Raw genomic sequence first — 26,567 nt, 5'->3', positions numbered from 1 at the left:
GTGGTTCACTTGGTAACTGTGGCAAGAGAGGTCATAAAATAGGGCAAAACTAATTTAACAACTGTCCCACTCAGCAATAGGCTCAACTGTGATTGTAAGTCAAAGACTACCTGTAGTTCTTTCTAGAAATTAGCCACATTCCAACCTGGAATATTGTAATATCATTCTATGGATTTGCTTGCTAAGGATTCAACACTCAGGAGAAATGTGGCGCCTTCTTTCCAGTCATACAGGTAGCTATAGGGGTTACAACTCCAGACTTACAAAAACATGAATTGATAGATAAATACATAAATACAACAACATGCAGACTGAAATCTAACTTGTAGCACGGGCAATGGGAAAATTGTAGTTTCAGTTTAAAAATTATTGCAAATAATTGCCAAAGGCTACTAATTAATTTGTGAAACAGCCCTGGATTCGTGCAATGTGTAAAGTCATTAACCCACCCATCTTCCCCAATCACTATGATTCAATGCCCCTCTTACGTTCTTAATCACAATGTTGCCCGCAACAAACCTACATGAGATACCACTCAGGTACTATTCTACCTTCCCCAAACCCTCTTTTCCTGATATTTGATGTTCTTATGCCATATATAGAAGAGCAGGATTGGCCATTGAGGGCTGCTTCAACATTTGCCATGGGATAGTAGTATCATTTCCACACTTGCAACGTAATAGTTTAGCAGGCACAGAAGAAAGGGTGAAGCATCATCCATGGCTCTATTTATGAGCAAAAAAGAACAGCTTGATATTCAAGAAGAACAGACAGAAGGCTCCCTTCACAGCTGGCCACCTGCTTAACGTCTGTTGTCTGAGGCAATGACCTCATCTATCTGAATACAGGGCCAGTTTTGGACTTCTTCTTGAAGGCAGACCAAGTTAAAGTGTGATAAACAACAGCCAAAGACCTGGTGGTTTTATGAAGGCTGTTCTGAAGTGGATTCTTAAGGCTTTTTAAAGATTTATTTATCCCAAAGTATTTACCAATCCAATTACACCCTTTACTCCCAACAGATTGAGGCTACCCTCCACCCTCCTCCTCAAATTTATATTTGGCATTCTTTGAATGGGGAGGGAGAGAGGATAGCGGAAGACAGGAAATAACCATTTCCACCAATTTTGCTAAAGTAATTGAAATTCAAAAGCTTGGTTTCTGGAAAAGGTGCAGGACCAATAAAAAGAAAGGAGTTGTGTTCCCATCTGTTTCTGAAATTCCTGGCACAAAGCGACAGTTTCCTGGGTGGAAGATATTTGTATTTCTCTTGGGTGTGAATGCTGCCAGAATGGCAGAGCTACTCTGTATGTATGCGTGTGTATGTACGTATGTGTGTGTGTGTGAGAGAGAGAGGGGAGGGGAGGGGGAGGGAGAGAGGGAAGGAGGGAGGGAGGGGGGGAAATTGCAGGATAGCTGTCCAATATACCAGGCGGTGCCAGACCTCTACACATAAGCATTCTCTACACATAAGCTTTCTTTGTCATCCTCTTCTGAATCAATGGGAGGAGATATAAAGAGAGAAACAAAGCCATAGGATAAAGGGAATGCATGGGGAGAAAATATGTATATGTGTATTAAGGCTAATATTGGGGAGATGTATTATTAAACTTCTGGCTAGCTTTCCAGCTTTCATTTTAAGCCATGTAGCTTATCTTTGCCCAGTCTAACTGGTGAGTGCACTGGTTGGAGATAATAAGAGGTGCAGTTTAACATAGCCAATGATGATCTAAGCTATGCTAGAGTCTTTTAAAAAAATATATACTGTTATTAAAATAAACATGTATTTATTTTATTCATAAAAATTTAGTTAAATAACATTGAGAATGCCACATTTCAGGCTCAACTTTCTCAACTTGTCACATTTCAGGCTCAAAAATTATCTTTTAATCATAATCCTCACTACTTATTTACTCCACTGGAAATTCAATTGACTTTAATAGGAGTGATTCCCTTGTAGATATACTGACATGCCACTGGAAGTTTAATTGACTTTAATGGGAGTGATTTCCTTGTAGCTATACTGACATGCCGGTCTTCGGAATTCATTCCCAATCAACACTGCGAAATTTCAGATTGACTTTCAAATTAAACATGCCTAAAATTACAGTGTTATGAGTCACAGTGGTGCAGTGGTTAGAGAGCAGTACTGCAGGCTACTTCTGCTGACCGCCAGCTGCCTGCAATTTGGCAGATCGAATCCCACCAGGCTCAAGGTTGACTCAGACTTCCATCCTTCCGAGGTGGGTAAAATGAGGACCAGATTGTTTGGGGGCAATAAACCACTTAGAGAGGGCTGTAAAGCATTGTAAAGCGATATGTAAGTCTAAGTGCTATTACTAAGTGCTATTGCTATGTCGAAATGCCAAGTGTGAGAGTTGTCCTCATGCACAGGTAATCCTTGACTTATGACCAGTCGCTTAATAACCATTCAAAGTTACAGAGAATTCCAAAAATGGAAGCATGATCTTGTTTTGAAGTTCTGATATCCCACCCCACCTTCCTTTCCACATTAAAATGGCTGCATTTTCAAATGTTTGCAGCACCCTGTGGTGACATGACTTTACGATATTTTTCCCGGAAACCAGCATTATACTTCTGGTTTCATAGTGACCTCAAAGGCGTTTTTTTCAAAAAGCAACTGGACTGTTTTTTCCTTGAGGAAGAAGAACAAAACATTTTGTTTCTCATTCCATTCCATTTTACTCTCCTCGACCTCCCCAAAATCACAACTGATGACATTTCTTGGATGAGAAACAAAATGTTTTGTTCCTCTTCCTCAAGGAAAAAAACAGTCCAGATTTTTTTGAAAAAGCATCTTTGAGACAACTGTGACCTGGATGACTGAAAATCCCCTCAGACATCTCATAGTGAACAATGGGTTTGCTTAACGACTGTGGTGTTTGCTTAACGACTGCCTCAAAAAGAAGTTTTTAAAAAATCAGGTCCAGCTTTATGTCCATTGTGACTTATGACTGAAATTGTGGACTCAGTTATGGCCATAAGTTGAGGACTACCTATGCAAGAAACACTTTTTAGGAAGCCAAGTCCAGAACCGGGGTGAAATTCAACCACCTCGCATGGATAGAGACAATTTGAATCAGTTCATAGAGGTGATAAGGACGATTTGAATCAGTTGGTCCCACCCGCACCCATCCGCCTTCTTCCTTTTAGAGACTGAGTCCCACCAAGCCACGCCCACGAAGCCGGTAGGGAAATTTTTTAAATTTCACCCCTGGCCAGAATCTCCTTCACTCAGAGCACACCAGCTGCCACCCAGCCATCTATGTACAGCTAACTGTACACAACATTTATTAGACAGAAGTCTTTCCTATAAAAAAAAAACGGTAGCCATGGCTTGAATGAGCTTTGCTTGTTCTCTGTTTGAGGTTGCATAGAAGTTGGTGATTCAATCATGGTGAAGCAATATAAAATATTTTGAATTCTATATTTCCCCCCTTCTCTTTTTAACTCTCGAGATCAAAGGGTTACATCTCTCTTTCTCTTTTTCATTTTCTTTGCAAAGAAAATAGTTTTGCCTTGGTTTGAATGGATTCTGAGTTTGCTCCCATGGTGGTCTGATAGATTTTCAATTTCTTTTTAATTCTTGTCCTTGCTTCTTGGTCATGCTGTCTCTGGACTTCTAATGTGTTAGGTACCTTGTCTTGGAACACGTCTCAGGAGGTGAACTTTTCGATTACTTGGTGAAGAAAGGCCGTCTGACCCCCAAGGAAGCCAGGAAGTTTTTCCGACAAATTGTCTCAGCTTTGGATTTCTGCCACAGCTATTCTATATGGTGAGCTGACTGTTTTGTTATTATGAGCTCTTACAATATCTCGTTTTGTTCCTGCAGGAAAAGAAAGGAAAAACATTTTTCTTTGGGGTTTATTTTTCTCTATTGTCTTGTGGTCATCCCCCGCTTTGTTATTTGTGTTCTATTGATTTTTTTATTGTGTCTCTAGTTTTTATGCTCCCGGCCACTTTGAATTATCATTGATAAAGAAAAACCAATACTTATTATAGTAATTATTGTTCCTTCTCCCATCCCTGGATCCTATTGATAATTGACATGCCAATTTACTCTTTATTAAAGTACATGTTTCCCTATGTCACCAGATGATCATTGGTTTTCTCGCCTTTTGATCACAGTGTGATATGTAAATATTGGGAGTGGATGCTTTTTCTGGCAAAATGTAATATCTAATAAATGCAGTGGTTTCCAGACTTTCACAGTTTAAGTCCCATCCAGGTCAAAGTTCTAAATACTTCATTAACATTTCAATAACTTATCCTATATCCCATCCATCACTTCTTGTCAGGCTCCCAGGAACTGAGAATGATGGTTGAGTTGCTTCTGAGTAGTTTCCTTTATTATTCCTCACCCATAGGTAGAAAGTCTTGCCAAACTAAAGCAACTAGTTGCATCTTTATAGATATACTCTGGGAATCTCTAGGGAGGAGCCTTCTTAACTCTCTTCCTCGCAACCAAACTCTCCATACTTCACTAACTCTTTGCCCTCTGGAATGCAGCCCCTCCCTCCTGGGAATTCAGTCTACAATCCACTGTACTTCCAAATCTCATCTATGATGTTTGTGCCATTGGCTGAGAATCACTTCGTTCTGCTAGCAGATGCACATCAAGCTTCATTTCAAGCACAGGAACAGGAACCAGTAGATATTCTAGTCACATCATCTAGCATGTTCTGCATCTGTTTGTTGCTCATAGGCTATCAATCAAATCATGGAGAACATGAAACACAATCATCTTGACGGCCCCACAGTTCTTTATTCCCTTCCTGGTTGAATTGGACTTCATTGGTTTGGCTTAGGCATCTATGTAAGCTTTGAAGTCACCTCTATTCCTGGCTTCATTTAACTTAATCCTATTTTTTAGATAGTTTCTATTGACTCCTCTGATATGCTTTTTAAAAGCATATCTCTGGGTTATAAATTGTTTCGAATTGTGAATAAATAGTTGGAAATAATATTAGCATGCAGCCCACCTGAGAAAATTATTTTCCAAACCAATAAATTTAGTAAAATCACAGTTCTAGTTTACAGCTTCATTGAGGAGGAAGAATAGATGAAAAATTGAAAGGAGCTAACTTGGCACTCTTGGGATTAATACATTCAAAAGTTGTTAATCCAAATACATCAGACTTCACTGCTTGTTCTATACATAAAGAAACCTGCTGACTTTTAATGATCTCCCCAAAATTAGCAAGGGAATCTAGTGAAATACACTGAAATATCTGATGTATCAAGGGTACGTTGCCAAGCTAACAATCTTTGTGTTCAAATGGCATTTTAATGTAAGGATACCAAATCTGAGTTGCAAAAGTCTCAACAACCAGACTTTCTACTATTTAATATTGCTCTATTTAATATTCTACTACTATTTAATATTTAATATTTAAATAAGCTAAATCGGATAGCCTTACCCAACTCCTGGTTTTCTTCCCCATGATTTCCTAAATTTACCAAATTTTATTGGCTCATGTGGCATAATAAACCATTAACATAAATTATAATACAGATTCGCATGATACATTAGGATAAACTGAGTTCATTAGTTGTCAGTATTATTATACAAACAATGTCTTATTCCACTTGGTTCAAATAATACAAAAGATCTTGAGAATGGTTGGGGTCCTTGAGTCGCAATAGATTTCATAATTGTGGAGCCACAAGTCCTACAATATTCAGTAGAGCACTTGCATATCACTTAAGCAAACAAAATAACCCTTAATCTGTACTTCAGCAGTGCTTAAAGTGGGGGAGGGGGCAAATACTTAATCCTGATCTAATACTCCCACTGGGTGGAGACTGGAGTGTCATTCAGGTAATAACTTAAGGGATTTAGTGGTACAAGTTCAGACATGTTTGTGTATGTGCATGCCCATGAGCTCTGCCACTGATCAATCTCCACGGGTATTGTTTGGACCCCTTCAGCCATCGAGACTTGAAACCTGAGAATTTATTGTTGGATGAGAAGAACAACATTCGGATTGCAGATTTCGGCATGGCCTCCCTGCAGGTCGGAGATAGCCTGCTGGAAACAAGTTGTGGGTGAGCCATCCTCAAAACTGAGTCGTGCTGGCCTGTGAGACTGAGGGAAGTGGGAGGAAGTCAGTCACATGGCTCCTTGCGTGGGCTGAGTCACACATTATTGCAGGAATACCAATGTGTCCAATGTAGTGGACATGTCAAAAGTGAAACAGGAAGGAAATATATGCCTGGGAACCTAGGTAAGCTCTTCCTTGACTTTAGAGGGAAATGCTATCACACATTACCATTGTCATTGAAATGTAAATAAATCAGAAATATCTGCTGTTACTTAATATTTGAAATGTGAATTGCTCCTTTGCTTGCAAGTAGAGAGACAAATTCATCAAAGCTCTGCCATATGTAGGACAGAAGAAGTTTACTACCAATGCAAATGCAAATCATATCTTCTTGGATGTGAAAATTCCTCCCATTCAACCCCAAATTTATGGTCTTAGAACATACACAGGGAGTGAGATTCAGCCAACAGATGTAGCCAATTGCATCAACCATGGCTCCTATGTGCAATGATGGTGCTTTTTTCTTAAAACAAATGATATCTTTTGAGGAAGTTGATTCTGTAATGCCAGAATCCCTAACCAAGATTCTTCCTTCCTCACAGCTATCATTTCCTTTTAAAAAGTCATTTCCACAATTCCTAATTGTGTAAATGTCAAGTTTAGCTTGGTCTTCATATTTCCGAGTTAGGAGATAGGAATTTTATTTGATAACTGTCCTCAAAGAAGGGACATGTTTGTCTGTAGTGGGAGGGAAGAAAAAAATTCTACCACTTCTAGAAATGTGGAGAAGTTGCTGAAGAAGCCACTTGTGTGGAATGGCCTAGAATGGTCTTCTCCGGACCACATGGGTTCAGCTGCAATTCTAAGCAACTCCCATCTAGTAGGATAATTGGCCACTCCAGAATTAACTCGAAGATGCCAAGGAAGGTTTATCCTGGCACCTGAAACCTACCAAACACCTAAAAGTCAAGGATTGCCAGAACCCGTCTTAGACTGGGGAGGGGTGGTATATTTCACAGACTTCTCCTCACATGCTTGTTGAACCCATGGCCCTATGGGTTAGCTTTCTTCGGCGTTTCACTCTTCCTATCTCTCTGTCTTTCTTTCTTTTCTGCCCCCAATGCTGGGCTGCAGTTCTCCTCACTATGCATGTCCAGAGGTGATCAAGGTAAGGATTCAGGCCTAGTGCCCTCACCTTATCTTTGTTGGTATCTGATTCCCCCATCCCCCCTTGTCCAATGGATCAGAGCAAAGACCCCCTCAAAATCTGCTTTAGCCTGCTTCAATTGCCCCCCACCTCAATTGGAACAATTATATATTATATACTTGTGGCCATCCATCTAGTGCTACAGCTCCCAGCATTCATCCTTTGCCATTAAGACCGCTGGGAGTTATAACTTTAAAAGATTCAGAGGGTCAGCCCAGATTGTAAAGATGAACACACCTAAGTTTCACAGCATGACACGATATTTCAGACAGTTCAAACAGATAATTTTAATAATTTAAATAAAATATATTGGTTTGAGTCGAAATTGTACTCCAGAACAAACACAGAAGTAGAAATTAAATCTTTTTAAAGTTATACAGGTAGTCCTTTACTGGTGACCATAACTGAGCCTGGAATTATGGTCATAAGTCATACCAGTCATTAAGCAGGTCATCATATAACCGTGCCTGATTTTGCAACCTTTTTTTTTTTTGCGATGGTTGTTAATTGAATACATTACCCACAATGGCCTTTTTTATTCAAAACAGAAGTAATCATCACTTTCTGGCAAAAACCATTGTAAATTTCTGTTATGTGACTGCGGGACACTGCAAAGACTATAAATAAAGACCCGTTGCCAAGTGACCACAATGCGACCAAATGACTGTGGGTGGCGCTGTCAGAACTTTGAATCCCTCAAAAATTCAACCAATCAAGGGCTACTTATAATTGAATTATTTTAGTTATTGTAATGAACTTGTACATATATGCATGCCCTTTCATGCACCCATGTATATATACAATTCCAGTATCATCAAAAACCTGATCCAGAAGATTTGTACCGCTTTCTTTTTCCCCAGCTAGTAAGAATATTTTGAAGTTAGAGGAAAGAAACTCTATCCATTCACAAGAACGCTGCTGGCCATCTCAATTCTCTGTGTTCAAGTTGTATGTATGTTTGGGTTGAAACTTAGATTCTACTGGGCAAGGGCACTATCCTAATTTTTTAAAAAGTACTGGAAAAGCCAAGCACGGGAAATCAGAGGAAAAGAAACCTCCAGATTCACATTAGAACACATGGATTTCCAAGGAATGTCAACCTAATATATGGTGATAAGGTTTTACAAACGTTCCTTAATCAGAAAGTAAACTTTCCTCGGGGTATCTAGAGGTCTCTTCCCTTTATCTCTCTTCCCAAAGGGGACATAGTGAGGAACAGCTATCATTTTAGTGGCTTTAAAAAAAAAAAAGTATTATACTATAAATGTATTATTATAATTATCCCCCTTTGCAGCTGCTCTTAATGTTTGGAAAAAGCTCCTGCCCTTACTTCTGATTTCTTATTTTTCACTGATTCCTGAAATCTGCTCTCTTCCCTCCCCAAACCAATTATCAAGACCCCAATCTCTGCTTCTTGCTCTTTAGGGGGAGAAATATGATGGACGTCGCGCGGACATGTGGAGTTGTGGTGTCATCCTCTTTGCCCTCCTGGTGGTAAGTTTGTCCCCAAAATGTTTTTTCAGTCTTGGCATTTAATTCCCCATTGAGTTCTACTGTCTTCTGCCCAAGGAATCCATTTAGATCAGGGGTGGGGAACTATGGCCCTTTTATGACTTCAGGATCTCAACTCCTAGAATTACTCCAACTTACCAGCTGCACTGATTCACTTAAAGGCAAGAAAGTGCATAAAATGGGGCAAAACCCACTTAACAAATGTCTTGCTAACCAGCAGAAATTTTGGGCTCAATTGTGTTGAAAAGTTGAGGACTACCTGAAAAAATTATAATTTTTATTATCATTTATTAAATTTATATGCAGGTAGTCCTTGATTTATTACCACAATTGAGCCCAAAATTTCTGCTGCTAAGCGAACGGTCTGTGAAGAAAATTTTGCCCCGTTTTACGACCATTCTTGCCACAATTGTTAAGTGAATCACTGCAGTTGGTAAGTTAGCAGCATGGTTGTTAAGTGAGTCTGGCTTCCCCACTGACTTTGCTTGTCCGAAAATTGCAAAAGAGAATCACGTAACCCAGGGACCCTGCAACTGTCATATGAGTCCATTGCCAAGTGTCCAAATTTTGATCACATGATCATGAGGATGCTACAGCAGTCGTAAGTGTGAAAAACAGTCATAACTCACTTTTTTTCAGTGCTGTTGTAACTTTGAATGTCATTAAATGAATGGTTGTAAACCGAGGACTACCTGTACTGGCCAATTCCCAGGGATTCTGACTGTTGTCCTGAGAATGTTTGATATGAGGGAGGGGACAATGAAAGGGAGAGAGAAAGATTAGTAAAGGAGATGAGGGCAAAAAAGACCAATATTGCACTGCTTCATGTTTAAACAGTGTTTTGGCATTTTCATCTAGTCCCTGACTTATGACTACAGTTGAAATCAGAATCTCCATTGTTAAGTGAGCCGTGACTGATTTTATTACCTTTTCGGCCATGGTTGTTAAGCAAATCACTGCAATTAAGTGCATCATGTGATCATTAACTGCATCCAGTTTGGGTCACCATATTACAAAGAAAGATGTTTGAGACTCTGGAAGAAGTGCAGAGAAGAGCAACTAAGATGATTAAAGCCCTGGGGATGAAAACGTATGAAGATTGGTTGCAGGATTTGGGTCTGGCTAGTCTAGAGCAAAGAAGGACTTTTAGGGGGAATGTGATAGCAGCGTTCCAGTATCTGAGAGGCTGCTACAAAGAGGAGGGGGTTAATTTATTTTCCCAAAGCATCAGAGGGCAGGATCAGAAACAATGGATGGGAACTAACCAAGGAGAGAAGCAACCTGGAATTAAAGAAAAACTTTCTAACTGTGAAAACAATTAATCGATGGAACGGCTTGTCTTCAGAAGCTGTGGGTGCTTCGTCACTGGAGGTTTTTAAAAAGGGATTGGACAGCCATTTGGCTGAAATGGTATAGGGTCTCCTGCTTGAGCAGGGGGGTGGACTAGAAGACCTCCAAGGTCCCTTCCAGCTCTGTTCTGATTCGAATTCAGCTTTCCCCACTGGCTTTGCTTGTAGAAGCCATCTGGGGAGGTTACAAATGGTGATCCCATGACTTTGGGATGCTGCACCCATTGTAAAAATTGCCAAAATTCCTGAATTTTTATTACATCACCATGATTGTAACTTCAAACAAATAGTTGTAAGTCAAGGACTACCTGTAATGTTAATTCAAGGAATTCCTACAAAACCTGAAATCTGAAGGAGCTTCTGTGGCCTTAATTTCTTTCACCCTTTTCTCCTGCAGGGGGCGCTACCCTTTGACGATGACAACCTACGGCAGCTTTTGGAAAAAGTGAAACGTGGGATTTTCCACATGCCCCATTTCATTCCGCCAGACTGTCAGAATCTCCTGCGGGGCATGATTGAGGTGGAGCCAGAGAAACGTCTCAGTGTGAGTCATCCTGTCTTTCCCAAGACTGGGAGGAATGGAGGGAGGAGCAGGCATGGCTGGAGGGCTCTGGGCCCCTGAGTAGCACCAATTCAGATTGCAGGCGGGAGTCCCCCTCCTCCCCGGGAATGGGCCACTCTTGAATATGACAAGAGGATAATAGTTGTCACAATAGGGCAGTTAGGAATAGGAATAGGAGTAGGAATAAGAGTAGAGTAGAGTAGAGTAGAGTAGAGTAGAATAGAGTAGAGTAGAATAGAATAGAATAGAGTAGAATAGAGTAGAATAGGATAGAATAGAATAGAATAGAATAGAATAGAATAGAATAGAATAGAATAGAATAGAATAGAATAGAATAGAGCAGAGCAGAGCAGAACAGAAGAGAATAGTTCTTTATTGGCCAAGTGTGACACAAGGAATTTGAGAAGATTTTCCCTGATATGGTCGATTTTTATATGATCTGGTGGGATCGAAATTTAATTAGGATTTGATCGAAACAATTGAGTGTAGCTAATATTGTTCTAGAACATCTCCTCATGATTCAAACAGTATAACTTGATGGCAAGTTTTAGAAAGGCATAAAGAGATTTTAAGGAGCCATCTCTAAGTTGAGCAATTCTGCCCCACATGTTATATTTCTGCCCCTGGCTTTGGGAAGCAAATCTATTTTAAGATTCAGTTAATGCTTTCTGTTTACTTTAATATATCTGAAGATAAGGGCCTTATTATTAACACATGTTTTAATAATGAGCGATAGTGATGGATAGAGCAGTCGTGGTTTGTAACTTTTTTTAAAATTAATCTTTGCGAAAAGGAGCCTAATGTTGGTTTATTTTTCTCCATGTGGTGGCTTTAGCTGGAACAGATTCAGAAACACCCGTGGTTCTTGTGAGTATTTCAGGACTGTATTTGATTTCCAGCTGATTCTCTTTTCCCTTCTTTGAGGAGATCTCAATATAGATCAAGATCTCAGTATTTTTTGCCTTCACATACCAGAGGTGAGAGAAGGTGAGAGAGGAGACAAAGATATCAGCAGAAATCCCAACATCCCACTCTACCAATGTCATCATTGTCTAGATAGGGGTGAGCCCCATCGTGGCTCTTCAGAAGTCAACAACAAGCCAGCATGACCAACAGAGAGGAATATTCGTGACCTTTTGTTTGCCCGAAGACATCTCCTTGGTTTTTGAGGTTCCACCTTAAAATGTTCTTTCAATTTAGCTTTTTATTTAAGAGAGCAAAAAGCTTTAATAAAGACAAAAGTGAATACAGGTAGTCCTTGACTTGCCACCATTTGCTTAGTCATAGTTCAAAGATACAATGGCACTGAAAAAAGTGACTTTTGACCCGTTCTCACATTTACAAAGGTTGCAGCTCTCCACAGTCATGGGAATAAACATGGCAACCAGCATGTATCTACAAGAGTTACAGTGGTTCAGGATCCTGGGATTGTCATTTGCAACCTTCCTAGGGAATTTCTGATAAGCAAAATGAATGAGGGGAAGCCGGATTCATTTAACAACCTCAAAGATTAACTGCAAAGATTCACTTAAGAATTGTGGCAAAAAGAGTCATAAAACGGGACATGACTCACTTAACAACTGTCTTGTTAGCAGCATAAATTTTGGGCCCTCTGAGGTTGTAGGTCAAGGACTACCTGTAATTATATTTATTTAGCTATATATGACCTATAATATTTTAAAATATTACTATAGAATTTTAAAAAATGAGTTTTCAATACACGTCCAGATTATATGTTCATGAAAAATCTACTAAACATATAGACTGTTAAGATCTATATAGTTATTAACCATTGGAAAAAATGTACCAGGTGTACAAACATGGTCCCATAAATACAAACTTTGGCAACTTGGTGACGGTGCATAGAGTTAACCCAACTTTTTCATTAATACATATTTTTTGGGAAGAACATAATTCAGGAGAAGAGTATGGGCTTCTAATTCCAGCCTCTTACATGGCCAGTTAAGCCTCAAACTCAGAAAAGTTAAAATAATTAATGCTCAAAATAATTAAGGCTGCCTTATCTTGCTGCTGCTTCTATAGGCAGATTTGGATTATTTTTTACAGAAAAGCAAATAAGAAATATTGGGGCTAAATCAGTAAACTGACCCTGTTTATATCTATTTATTAACCAAATTTATGTAGCTGCCCCATTCATACATGGTGAATTTAGGCATTGTACAGCATTAAAAACCCACAGTTAAAAGCCCACAATTTAATCCCATCCCCACTCTGTGGCAAAAATAGAATCAAACAAGCTACTTTATTGCCTTCAAATGACAGACCTGTGCCTTCAAGGCCTTGCAGAAAAGAACCAAGATAGGAGCCAATCCTACCTCTGAGAAAATAATGTTCCAGAGGGAGGGAGCCACCACAGAGAAGGCCCTTTTCCTAGCTACTACCAGGTGTACTTCCTTAAGAGTTGGGATCCATAACATACTCTGCCTTTATGCTCTGGTGGGCTGGATAGTTTTAAGACTGGGTAAATGGCAAGGATGTATCCTATTTCCACATCTTTATGAACTTGATTTTGATAAATCTACCAATTGCTTTTGCTTCCCTGAAAATGAGTCATTCTTGACAATGGCTTTTGCCAGAGGTCTTGACTCTTTTATCCCACTCCTCAAGATTTTAACAGGGTAGTCTCTTTCTTTTATCTGATTTACACACTACTTCTTCTTACAGGGGAGGGAAGAATGAACCAGAACCAGAACAACCAATCCCTCGGAAGGTAGCCATCCGACGGATTCAGTCAGTCAGTGAGCTGGACCCCGATGTGTTGGATAGCATGCACTCGTTGGGCTGTTTCCGTGATAAGAACAAGCTCAAGCAAGAATTGCAAAATGAAGGGTGAGGAACCGGGGTGTGTGGTTGACTGGGGCCATGAGAACCTTTCCTTAAGCTTTGCTCCTTGTGCTGAGGAGATGCAGTGTTCTAAGTCCTTTTGGTGAGAATTATAAAAAGATGGTTTTTAGTCTTACTGGAGGAACGGCCTATGGATATTCTCAGTCATCCGGGCCCAAAGATGCTTTTTTTTCAAAAGGCAACTTGACGACGTTTTTCTTTGAAGATGTTTCGCTTCTCATCTGTGAAACTTTTTCAGTTCAGTTCAGTTCAAATAAACAAAAACAAAACAAAAAACCAAAGTCCAGTTGAAAAAAACATTTGAGTGTTATCGGTGGTATCTGGCACCCTCAAAGTTGGCTAATATGTACCCAAAATATTTTTATTGGGAATGATAAAAGGTGATTATGCAAAAGCAATGAAATATTTAATTCTTCATATAATTATGGCAGCAAGAATCATGTTGGCACAATGCTGGAAGGGTGACTAAATGCCAACAAACGATTTGATAATTCAGAAGGTCCTTGACTGCACTGAAAGGGATGTACTTACCCAGGTAGACTCAAAATATAGTACAGTTTTGGAAAAATGGTACAATTGGATAAGGATAAAAACCAGGGATTAAAAAGATAAGGAATGGAAAAAATAAAGTGGTTAGACTAAGAGTAATTACTAGAAACAAGAAATGAATATTAGAAAAATTGTTTTTGAGAAAAGGACACACCATCTAATTGATTAGAAACATACATGTTTTATGTTTATTCATTATGTTTTACATATCGATTTCGTTTGCAATGAAATGTCTTATATTATGCATTGTACGTATTTTTTAATCTTTAATAAAGTTTATTTTTAAAAATTAAAAAAGAAAGGAAGAAACATATTTGGTATATTTAAAGAACTGTGCTTCTTTAGAGAAGCTGGGATAATCATCTCACCATTTTAATTCCCATGTTTGAGAAAAAAGTTTGCAGAGTGCCGTTGGGGTGGATGCATTATCAGAGAAGGTGTCCGATGAAGGAGGAAGTAGAATTGCAGTTTCATTTCTGATGGGTATGTGGACAGAAGGCAGTAAAGATGGGAGAAGAGGCCAGTTAGAAAACATGTGCAAACAGTTGGAGAGAAAAAATGGACTGTATCTTTTCTATAATCAGGCAATAAACCCATTTTTATTCTAAGCATGAGCCCTCGTTTTTCCTTTTTCCACTTCAGAGAAAATCAGGAGAAAATGATTTATTATCTTCTGCTTGACCGCAAAGAGAGATATCCCAGCTGTGAGGATGAGGATCTGCCTCCACGCAATGATGTTGGTGAGATTTTGGGGGAAACTTTTACTTCATCAGGACCAAAACAACAGAGCAGTGGTGATGATGACTGATGATGGCTCAAGGCACTGTTTCTCAGCTTTGGCTGCTTGAAGCCAGATGGACTTGAAGACAGGTGGACCTTAGAAGGGCTTCAACTCCCAGAATTCAGGGAGTTAAAGTCGACCTGTTTTCAAGAGACCAAGGTTGAGAAACACTGACTCAAGTGATGACAACCGTTCCGAAGTTTTATTCTTCCCTGATATGGAGGAAACAAGAAGTATGACACCAGCAGGTAAATACATGTCAACAAACCTTTGGTTAAAGCTCTACTGTTTGTAAACATATTCTGCCCATATACAACCATTCGACTTACAACCATTCATTTACTGATTGTCCGGAGCTACAACAGTACTGAAAAAGTGACTCACAACCTATCCTTGCACTTAAAATCGTTGCAGCGTCCCCACACTCATGTGATCAAAATTCCGACATTTGGCAACCTGTGTATATTTACAACATTTAGCAGTGTCCTGAGCAGTTACCATTTGTGAATATGGATCCAGTTAGGATGGTTAAAATGGGTAGATTTAACTTGGATTTTAAAAATCAATTAGGAGAAGCTTGCCCTGTGCCTGTGCAACAGAATGTACATTGGTTCTCAGGCAGCTGATATGATCTACAGATAAAATCAGGGGTTGCCTGGTGGGGGTTTGCAGGGTTCAGGAGAACCCCCCAGCTAAGATTCTGTGCAGTTTGCAACCCCCAAATCCCACTCCTGCCTGGCCCCTCCCCTCCCCACCCCTCTCACCCCTCCCCTCCCAGGAGTCCCTGCATGGTCCATTTTCGACCCAGGTAAGTGCAGGGTATGCGTGGAGGCTCAGGGAGGGCGAAAAATGGGCCACCCGGAAGTTCGGGAAGGCTGAAAATGGACCCGTTTTCAGCTTCCAGAGAGTCTCCGGAGCCCAGAGAGGCTATTTTTGTCCTCCTGGAGACTCAAGGAAAGCCTCTGGAGCCCAGGGAGGGCAAACACCCCCCCCATGATGCAGGAGGCCACGCCCATCCAGCAGCTGGGCAGAGAACCTGCTGCTAAAATTTTTGAAGCCTGCCCCTGGATAAAATAACCTTGAACTCAGCCTCCAAATTAACAATTTCCAGGGTCCTAGTATCTCATCTTCATTACCAAATTCTCTTCTCTTGCCCTTTCAAAATAGTGCATCTGTGGGTGGATAAATGGGTGGGTCATTTGGAGCTAGCTCCTTCTCCTTTGGCACACCTTGGGAACCGCGCGAGCATGAACCAAACAGTAAACAGGTAGAGAAAAAATACAGGTAGCTCTTGACTTACAACCACAATTGAGCCCAGAATTTATGTTGCTAGGTGAGGAATTTATTAAGTGAGTTTTGCCCCATTTTACGACTTTTCTTGCCACATTTGTTAAGTGAACCACTGCAGTTGTTAAATTAGTAACACTGTTGTTAAGGGAATTTGGCTTTCCCAATGACTTTGCTTGTCAGAAGGTCACAGAAGATAATCCCATGACCCCAGGAGGTTGCAACTGTCATAAGTGTGAGCCAGTTGCCAAGCATTTGAGTGTAAATCATGTGACCATGGGGATGCTGCAATAGTCATAAGTGTGAAAAATGGTCATAAATCACTTTTTTCAGGGCTATTGTATCCTAAGTCACTAATGAATTGTTTTAAGGATTACTCTATATTTGCATTGTAGTCTCGTGGCTAATGTAATATCGCCATAGGATGGATGGATGGATGGATGGTGGATGGATGTTGGAGTCAAACAATTTGTCATTCTGAGTATGCAATGTTTCTTATATAAACACCAGCCTCTGAAGTTCACCCAAAGGGAAGCCTTGTTGCATCCTTCTCCTTTATGTGTTTTCAGACCCACCTCGGAAGCGAGTTGACTCCCCTATGCTGAACCGACATGGCAAACGCCGACCTGAGCGGAAGTCCATGGAAGTCTTGAGTGTCACAGATGGTGGTTCTCCAGTCCCAGCCCGACGGGCCATAGAGATGGCACAACATAGTCAGAGGTGAGCTTGTGTCCAATTATGTGTATGTGTGAAAGACAAGGAAGGATCTTCAGGTCTGGCATTTGGAGATTTTGCTGTCTTTTCAGTGTGCTTCCTGGCCACTGAAAATGGATTTTGCAAACATTTTAGGGGTCAGCTACCCCCTAAAGCTGTTCTAGAAATGATAATACACCTTTAAGATAAAAATTTTCCAAAATCAAACTCAATTCTTGCTAACCACAGGGATGTATCCAAGTAGCATTTTGGCAACAGGATGGAAACTTTCTATCACTGTCATCTTCTGGGACTTTTCTTCAGCTTTTCAGACCAGTTTGCAGTTTTAGGATTTTCTGGTGTCTTCCATCTAAGTATTAATCAGTTTAGATTCTATTTAGCTTTGAGGGACCTGCCAGATACTGCCATAAATGTGGGGAAAAGTTGCACCTATGTATCTCTTAAAAATGATCAAGCTCCATACTTGGTAACTTCCTGGTTTTAATTATGTTGCTTCCATGGCAACCATATGAAAGTGCGCAGTCTTCAGTGCTCTCTGAGCATGATTGTTTGCTTGATGATGTCACTTAAAGTCACGAAACATCTGCAAACAACAATCAACTTAAGATTCCACAGTTCAGCCCTGAGCTACATATAAATCTCTTCTCTTGGAATACAGAAGGTAATCCTCGACTTACAACCACAATTCTGAGCCCCAAATTTCTTTGGCTAACATTTAAATTAAGTGAATGTTGTCCCATTTTACAACCTTTCTTGCCACAGCTGCTAAGTGAATCACTGCAGTTGTTAAGTTAGTGACACGTTTGTTAAGTGAATCTGGCTTCCTCGTTGACTTTGCTTGTCCGAAGGCTGCAAAGGGGCGACTGCAACTGTCATAAATATGAGTCAGCTGCCAAGTGCCTGAATTTTGATCACATAACCATGGGGATGCTGCAGTGATTGTAGATGTTTAAAATGGTCATAAGTCCTTTTTTTCAGTGCTGTGTAACTATGTAAGTTGAGGACTATCTGTAGTTTGTTACTGCTTTCTTTCAATACTTTCTCGATTCCTCGTCTAATCTAAATCACTGGCATATTTTGATAGTCTCTTACTGTGCAGATTTTGATTGCTTGATAATGTCCCATCAAGACATTTTTTTTATATTTAATAATCACATAGACTGATCTTCTCCAAGGCAGTTTGTCCCAACTGTGAAATCTTCCAGTTGTTCACCCATCACCACTGTTACCGAGTCCATATTCCTGCTGGTTGTCTTCATTTTTTTTCCTTTTCTCTATCTTTCTATCTTTTCTGTCTTTCTATCTCTATCTTTCCTAGCATTAGCAGCTTCTTCAGAGAGCTAAGTCTTTGCATAATGTTCCAAAGTGTAGTCCTACTCTGTATGAAATGAAATGTTGTGTGTTACGTATATATTTTGTACAGCAACTACAGATTGTCCTCAACTTACAACAGTTCATTTAGTGACCGTTCAAAGTTACAAAAGCACTGAAAAATTGACAGGACCATTTTTCACACTTACGACCATTGCAGCATTCCCCCATGGTCATGTGATCAAAATTCAGACACTTGTGTAGCTGACTCATATTTATGACGGTTGCAGTGTCCCGGGGTCATATTATTCCCTTTTGTGACCTTCTGACAAGCAAAGTCAATGTGAAAGCCAGGTTCACTTAACAACAGTGTTACTAACTTGATAAATGCAGTAATTCACTTAACAACTATGCCAAGAAAGGTTGTAAAATGGGGCAAAGCTCACTTAACAAATGTCTCACTTAGCAACATAAATATTGGGCTCAATTGTGATTATAAATCAAGGACTATCTGTACAACAAAGATCACTAGTAGAGAACAGCAAAGAATTTCAGGATACACAATATATTTGGCAACTCTTTGCTAATTTCTTTAGATGATATCCAAAGCTTCTTCATTTCTGCTGGTGATATCCAAAGCTTCTTCATTTCTTTAGGGTGTACCTTTGACTGGGGCCAGGCAGTGGGGTGGCTGAAAGCATTTTGCGATGCTATTTTAGAGTGATGTTTCACATGCATCCCATCCTCTTCTCTGTGTTTCACCACCTTCTTCCCTTCCAAGGCAGCACTAATCCTCATGTGTGTCTTTGCCCCCCACAGGTCTCGATCTGTAAGTGGTGCTTCCACTGGCTTATCTTCTAGTCCCCTCAGTAGCCCCAGGGTGAGTATGTCGGCTAGGCAAAGGAAATGGTATGCTGGTTAAAGGGATGGATGGGTACAGCAAGCAATTATGGCAAAAGATGACAAAGACAATGGTGGACAAAAAAAAAAAATAGGCTTTGGGAGGGAGAGGAAGTTGGGAAAAATGATCCCTAGATTCAGCAGTCTTGTTGACTCCCATCCTGCACTTAGTTCCAAATGCTGAGGTGTTGAGGATGTTACATTAGTTTTCCTGGCAGACGTGATGTGTACTGTACAGTGCATGAACGATAGCTAGAAGATGCATCTGGAACAACTCACTCCCCACCCCATTTTCATGACTACATTTCCATGCTAGGGAAAAGCTACACCTGTCGACTTCTATTGGGGGAAGCGGGAAGGTACAGAATAGGAAAGGAAAGGTGAGGTATAGGTAGACCCTGGATGAGGAAAATTGGAGATACGTGTTGAAGCAGGAGGTAGGATTAAAGGGCAGGGCATTGCTCACCTATTTGGATTTAGTTATTCACTTAAGCAGTCTGTACATTGTTGATTTGTCAGTGGATAAGATTATAATTAGTCTGGCTGGCAAAATGCAAGATTATAACAGTCTTTCTGGTGTTGAACTACATCAGAATAGGATCTTGGGATATGCCTGGAAAAGATTAGGCTGGAGAAAGTAGACTCAAATCTGAGCAACTAAGGATGTCTGCGGGATGTAGTCTAAAAATAGTAGTGACTGTAATGATGTGATCAAACTCCCCCTGTGTTTTAATGCACATTACACATAAAAGCAGTAGAACTTCAATCGTACCATCTTGACTTTTTAAAATCATAGCCTGCAGACACTTTGTGAACAACCAGCTGGCCCATGAATGCTTGTTTTTGGCTTGTTAGTAATAGTTGCAGTGTTGGGAGACTATCATGTAAAAGAGAAGGGGATTCACTTTTTCCTCCATATCACAGTTCTTTCCTGCCCATGATTTATTCATTTATTTGTCAAATTTCTAAGGCATCCAACTTCATAACAGCTCTGGTGGTGTACAAGAATAAAAGGAATATTGGAATGATATAAGCAACAAGAACAATATTTGTCTGGAAACAACAACAAAAATCATGACCTGAGTACAAAACTTTCCCAGAAAAGGCCCACCACACACACAAAACCCCTGGCCTGGAGGAAGCAACAGAGGTTTTTAAGGTTTGCTTAGATGAGATTAAGATAGGGGATTTGTGGTTCTCTGGGAAGACTCTGTTCCTGAAGGCTCTGCTTCCTGGGTCCTACCAGATAGCACTGTTTAAACAATGAGGCCTGAAGCCTCATTGGCAGATCCTACAGGAGGCAGATGGTCCTTTTAAACTAAAGGTTGCAGTCAGATAGCAGAGTCAGCAGAATCAGCAGACAAGCTATTTGTAAACTGCTGGAAATCCAGTTGGTAAATGTCATGAACGTTGCCAAAACATAAATTAGGGTTGTTGGTCATAGATCAGTCCAAGATTCCATGTACCAAGGAAATCAAATAGCAGAATGTTATAAGGAAAAATCATGATGATTTATATCATTGAGTCAGTCTGCTTCTCCCATAAATATTTCTTGCTTAATGTCGATTAATGCTGTCGCTCTTCTGTTCCACTGGAGTCCCATTACAAAAAGTTCAGAGTATTTCCTCTTTTCCCCTCCCATGCCCCGCACTGGATTCTGAATCTGAGTTTGACTCTCTTTGGCTGTTATAGATTTAGAAGTCTTCCAGATTATTCCTCTTTTGAACCAGACACCTTCCAGACAGAGCTGGGATCTCTTTTCTTGTTGACAGTTGTTCCTGAGATTGTTATACATCCTGAACATCTTCATCTTCACCTGATTTTGTTTCACTCAGATTTATTATATCCTGATCCAGATCAGCTCTGTTGGTACTGGTGTTCAGATGGCAGTGTTCCTGCTGTCTTAACTGGGATAAGATTAGAATGGTGGATTTGTTCTATATGTATAAGGGGTCCTTGGTGCTCTCTGAGTTTACTTATTTTATTGCAGACATTTCATTACCCAAACCAGGTAATATCATCAGAACTGATGATATTTCCTAGTTTGGGTAATGAAATGTCTGCAAGAAAATAAGTAAGCTCAGGGAACACTAAAGATCCTTGAAGTTAACCCCGAGTTACAAATATTCTCCTTTATTAGTCTTCTATATATGTACCGATATCTGTTATTTAGTAACCAAACCCATGCATACATATTCCTCACCTTATAACCATAATTGGGACCAAAATTTCTGTTGCTAGTTAAGGTAGTTGTTATATGAGTTGCACCCAATCTTATGAACTTCCATTATTGTTAAACGAATCATTGCAGTTGTTAAGTGAATCCAGTTTCCCCCATTGACTTTGCTTGTCAGATGCCAGCAGGAAAGGTTACAAATGACAATCATAGAATTTAGTGCCGCTGAAACTTCGTACAATGGCTAAAACAAATGGTTATAAGTCGAGACTACCAGAACAACGATCAACCATATTTTTGTGTTATCTCTTATAGCACTTGAAGTATTAGCTTTATTATTAGCTGGCATTCAGCAATGAACTATGATTATATCTGCAGTGGAAAATATAGCTTTTTAAAAGCAGATAATTATGCCATAAAATGTCAAGTACCCATCCTACCCTTAAACATTAGAAAGTGCTGTTATTACCAGCATAATGTATCTCTGGCAGTTGAGATCCAAGCAAATTTCTGTGTGCAACATAATAAGACCATACAGAAAACGGTGGCACGGAGAAACTCTTAGGGTTGATAGTGTCTCTTTACAATAATTTGAATTTTGAGATTTATCTGGGAAAAGGTTTAGAGTTGATAGTAGGCATTCTGTAGGAAAAACAGCCAATTGAGAGAGATTGCAAAAAATTGGTCTTGTTGAAAGGCAAGCTCAGTTTGGGGAACAAGTGATATAGAAAACATTAAGTGGCAAAGTATGGATCGACTACAGGGGGACAACCGTACATAGTTTCATGGTAGAATCAGGGATGTTACCTTTGCCACAGCATGGATGAAGACATATAGACAAGATGGGGTAGGTGAACGAAGACCTAACAACTTGAAGCAAGCTGATTCCTTAAAAAATGAGTCACGTGTCCAAGCCGCAGTAGGGTAAACTCAGGATCTGGGCCACATTGTGAAACCGTTTGGGAATAGGCTATGAGATTGTCACCTGCCATTGCTCACTCCCATCTCACGGCTCTCCCCTCCTCACCTTTCTCCCCTCCCATTTCTCCCCACACCCAGAGCCCCATCTTCAGCTTCTCTCTCCCATCACCTCCCCCTGCCCCTGTGAAGACTCAGACGCTTCCTGCCAAGGGCAGCCCAGCAAGGGAGGGGGCCCTCCAGAGTCGATGTTCCACCCCCTTCCCTCTGCCTCCCAACTCTCCACCCGCTCACCCAACCTACTCTCTCCATTGCTTTTTCCCCTCTACTAAACCCCCACCCAAATCTGTACTGCAGGTCACTCCCCACCCCTCCCCTCGGGGAAGCCCCCTCCCCACTCCACTTGGCACTCCTGTGCACACGCCTAAAGAGAGCCCCAGCGGCACTCCGTGTGGAACACCCCCAAGCAGTCCTGGTGTGGCCGGTGTGGCGTGGAAAACTCGCTTGAACTCTATCAAGAACAGCTTCCTTGGTTCCCCACGCTTCCATCGTCGGAAACTGCAAGGTGAGTGTGTTATACTTTCCCTGAGATGATGCATGTGTGGTGGATGTTTAATTATAGAACCACAACTTCTCAACTTGCAAAAGACACGCCCAAACAGCGGCAGTCTATCTGGGAAAGTGCTGGAGGATAAGGAGAAAAAGCCACATCAGAACTGAGCATGACTGTAGACCAGTGTTTCTCAACCTTAGGCATTTTAAGATGTGTGGGCTTTGTGCTGACTGGGGAACTCTGAGAGTTGAAGCCCACACATCTTAAAATGCCCAAGGTTAAGAAACACTGCTGTAGATAGTCAAGAAGAAAGCAACAAGTGAGAAGGAGAAATTTCCTGACAGTTAGAACAATTAATCAGTGGAACAACCTGCCTCCAGAAGTTGTGAATATTCCAACACTGGAAGTTTTTAAGAGATTGGACAATGATTTGTCTGAGATGGTACAGGGTTTCCTGCCTGAGCAGTGAGTTGGACTAGAAGACCTCCAAGGTCCCTTCCAACTCTTACAAGAATGGAAAAATAAAAGCAATTTCCTGCTTTTATGCTCAGCATCTGGTAGCAAATGAGCTGCTTTGAACAGTTTAATTTAGTTTAGTTTAGTTTATTGTCATTGCACCTTGTACAATGAAGTTAAATGCCATCTTCCGTGTACATTATAACTATAAAAATAAAACACAAACACACATGCTTTGCATTTTATACAATTGAATTGGAAACCCCTGATATTGCATTAATATTGCACTGTACAGTAGAATTCAATGTAGTTACTGCTCTGGGATAGAAGCTGTTGTTCAGCCTTTTTGTCCTTGGTTTTTATTGTCCTGTACCATCTGCTAGATCAAAAAAACTAATAATTCAAAAAAAGGGTTCCCAGAATGAGATGGAACTTTAAGAATGTTTTGAACTTTCTTAAGGTAGCGGAAGCTATAAAGCTCTTCCAAAGAGGGGAGAGGGCAACCCATGATCCTCTTGGCAATGATGTTAACCCTCTGGAGTGCTTTCCTATCTGCCACGGTGCACTTGGCAATCCATACAGAGGTGCAGTAAGTTAAGATATTCTCTACGGTGCAGCGGTAGAAGGTCACCAGCAGTTTTCCATTCAGTTGTTGTCTTCTGAGAAGTCTCAGGTAGTATAATCTCTGCTGGGCCCTTTTGACCAGGGCTGCAGTGTGAGTGCTCCAGGTCAGGTCCTCTTTTATGGTAACACCCAGAAACTTAAAACTGGCCACTTGCTCCACTCGGTCACTATGAACAGTTGCAATTGGTAGGAAATGAGAACAGCTTGTTTCCATTTAACATTTACTCCTTTTCTCCTTGTAGTTCCCACACCAGAAGAAATGTCTAGTCTTACACCAGAATCATCCCCAGAGTGAGTATTAGAACAGACGAAGAGGAGGAAGGCGAATTCAGCCATTTTTTTTCTTCCATTCATGGTTCTTACAAATGCTTTTCCAAATGATGATATTATCCCAGAATTAATGTGTTTAATGTTCACTAATATGGGAAATCTAGATTTCTCTCTCTTTCTCATGAATGTACAGTACCAAAAACACATCACAAGAACGTATGTCCTTATAACTGCACAACGTATGGTAGGAGAAATACCTTGAACCATCTTCAGTGGAGACAAGCAAAGCATCCTTCTAAGATTTATTTCCCAACGGCCTTGCTTTCCTTGTTCTGCTCTTCTTCCTTTGCAGGCTTGCCAAGAAATCCTGGTTTGGAAATTTTATCAACTTAGACAAAGAAGAACAAATTTTTGTGGTCATCAAAGACAAACCCCTGAGTTCCATCAAGGCTGATATTGTACACGCCTTCCTCTCAGTAAGGGATCAACGGGAAGAAAAGGAGAGGGCTGGGATTGATTCTGAAAAGTTAAATGGAGCTAGTTGGTAGGATAAGGTCCTCTTGACACTGAGGGCAGATGGGTGGAGAAGGCTAGAGTAAACAGGACACTAAAAGGAAGATATTTTTTTTGTTCCTTTGATGTCTATAGCTTGACATTGCTTGCCTCCACTTAATCTACAGATCCCCAGCCTGAGTCACAGCGTTATATCCCAAACAAGCTTTCGGGCCGAATATAAATCATCGGGTGGCCCCTCCGTCTTCCAAAAACCTGTCAAGTTCCAAGTTGACATCAGCTACTCCGAGGGGGGAGAGGCACACAAGGACAGTGGGATCTACTCAGTCACCTTCACCCTCATCTCAGGTGGGTAGCTGGAAGTCCTCCCTCCCGTTTTGAGTCATCTTTAGGAACCATAATGTTTTTTAGAGTTTACAAATGTTCAGATTTTGCAGTTCTGATTAAAAGCATACAAAGCCTAAAGAAGCAGATTCCAGGTTGGTGTGTGCATGTATGTATCTGTGTGTGCGATGTACATTGTGCCTTTTGGCTTTAAGTTCACAGTGTTCTAACCATTACAGAGGAGACTAAGTAGTGTGAAAGGAGCAGGAAGGGAGCAGTAATTCCAGGGGCAATATTGCACCTTCTCTAACATCTGGAGGTTTTTAAGAGCCATTGGTCCAGATTTTAATTATCCTAATACAAAAAAGATGTTGAGACTCTAGAAATAGTATAGGGAAGTGCAACAAAGATGATTAAGGGACTGGAGACCAAAACCCACGTCAAATGGTTGGAGGAACTGAATGTGTCTAGTTTAACAAACATAAGGATGAGAGTGACTTGAAAGAAGTCTTTCAATATTTGAGAGGCTGCCAATATTTGAGAGGCTGGTTGACCTGATCTCCAAAGCAGTTGAGGGTGGGACAAGAAATAAAGGATGGAAACTTATCAAAGAAAGATCCAAGCTAGAACTAAAGAGAAATTTCCTGCCAGGGGAAATGGCTTACCTGTAGAACTTGTGGGTGCTCCATCACTGGTTTCTAAGAAGAGATTGGACAGCCATTTAACTGGAATGGTGTAGGGTCTCCTTTTTGAGCAGAGAGTTGGCTAGAAGACCTCTAAGATCCCTTCCAACTCTGTTATTCTGTTCTGATCTGAAAAGACTCGTTTTTTTTCTAGCAGTTCCTAGCTGTTTTCCTAGCTGTTGTAGTGCAACTCATAATCCTGAAGGGACTATATGTACTGTACACTTACATAGTACAGACATAGTCTCTTTGCAACATTGGACTTGAGTAGCGTCCTACTTTTAGACCTTTTAGAAATGGAATCTGTTCCATTTCTGTTCCTACTTCTGCTTCTCTAGGTCCCAGCCGTCGGTTTAAGCGGGTTGTGGAAACGATTCAGGCACAACTACTCAGCACACATGACCAGCCTTCTGTGCAAGCCCTTGCAGGTAGGTGTTACTGTATATAAGGGGTCGCCAACCTTTTGGACCTCAGGGACCATCAAACTCATAATTTTAGATTCCAGGGACCACTAACTGGTTCTGCGGGTGTGGCCTAATTTGTGGGTGTGGCTTGGTGGTCATGTGACTGGCTAGGCATGGCTTGTATGTAAATATTATAAATATTTATATAAATATTAATTTTTTTTTTAAAAAAGAGCAACTTTTACCCAAAATCAGGCAAAGCAAGCAGGCAGATTGAGTTGCTCATGGAATCACAGATTCATTCAGAGATCTATCTATCTGCCAGCGGCTAGCTCAGTCTGTCACATAAAATTTGCTCGCAAGCAAACTCATAAAATTTGCTAGCAAACAAACTCACAAAATTAACTCACAACACACCATGCATGTAAATATTGATTTTTTTTTAATAAAAAAAGTACAACTTTTACCAAAAATCAGGCAAAGCAGGCAGATTGAGTTCCTCACAGAATCATTCAATGATCTATCTATTATCTATCTATCTATCTAT

At 40.5% G+C, this 26,567-nt stretch overlaps 1 protein-coding gene across 6 annotated transcripts in view; it reads left to right on the top strand.

Annotated features, from left to right (window-relative positions):
- BRSK1 (BR serine/threonine kinase 1) overlaps nt 1-26,567 on the top strand; it is a 54,781-nt gene that overhangs the window by 25,096 nt on the left and 3,118 nt on the right. For 4 of the 6 annotated variants that reach the window (XM_087917720.1, XM_087917722.1, XM_087917719.1 and 1 more), the window contains 15 exons: nt 3,653-3,793; nt 5,950-6,066; nt 7,197-7,230; nt 8,695-8,763; nt 10,528-10,674; nt 11,528-11,559; nt 13,378-13,542; nt 14,749-14,846; nt 16,744-16,894; nt 19,019-19,079; nt 22,335-22,758; nt 24,069-24,117; nt 24,449-24,572; nt 24,777-24,957; nt 25,955-26,044. In XM_087917720.1, the coding sequence (XP_087773846.1) occupies nt 3,653-3,793; nt 5,950-6,066; nt 7,197-7,230; nt 8,695-8,763; nt 10,528-10,674; nt 11,528-11,559; nt 13,378-13,542; nt 14,749-14,846; nt 16,744-16,894; nt 19,019-19,079; nt 22,335-22,758; nt 24,069-24,117; nt 24,449-24,572; nt 24,777-24,957; nt 25,955-26,044 (1,883 nt within the window). Of the gene's footprint in view, nt 1-3,652; nt 3,794-5,949; nt 6,067-7,196; nt 7,231-8,694; nt 8,764-10,527; nt 10,675-11,527; nt 11,560-13,377; nt 13,543-14,748; nt 14,847-16,743; nt 16,895-19,018; nt 19,080-22,334; nt 22,759-24,068; nt 24,118-24,448; nt 24,573-24,776; nt 24,958-25,954; nt 26,045-26,567 lie in introns of those variants that run through there. The other 2 variants (XM_026711874.2, XM_087917723.1) reach the window with 2 other exon arrangements.

This window comes from Pseudonaja textilis, chromosome Z (genome assembly GCF_049901715.1).
Source record: "Pseudonaja textilis isolate UNSWEBS1 chromosome Z, rPseTex1.2, whole genome shotgun sequence".
Taxonomy (NCBI): domain Eukaryota; kingdom Metazoa; phylum Chordata; class Lepidosauria; order Squamata; family Elapidae; genus Pseudonaja; species Pseudonaja textilis.
This window is presented reverse-complemented; position numbering and strand designations above follow the sequence as displayed.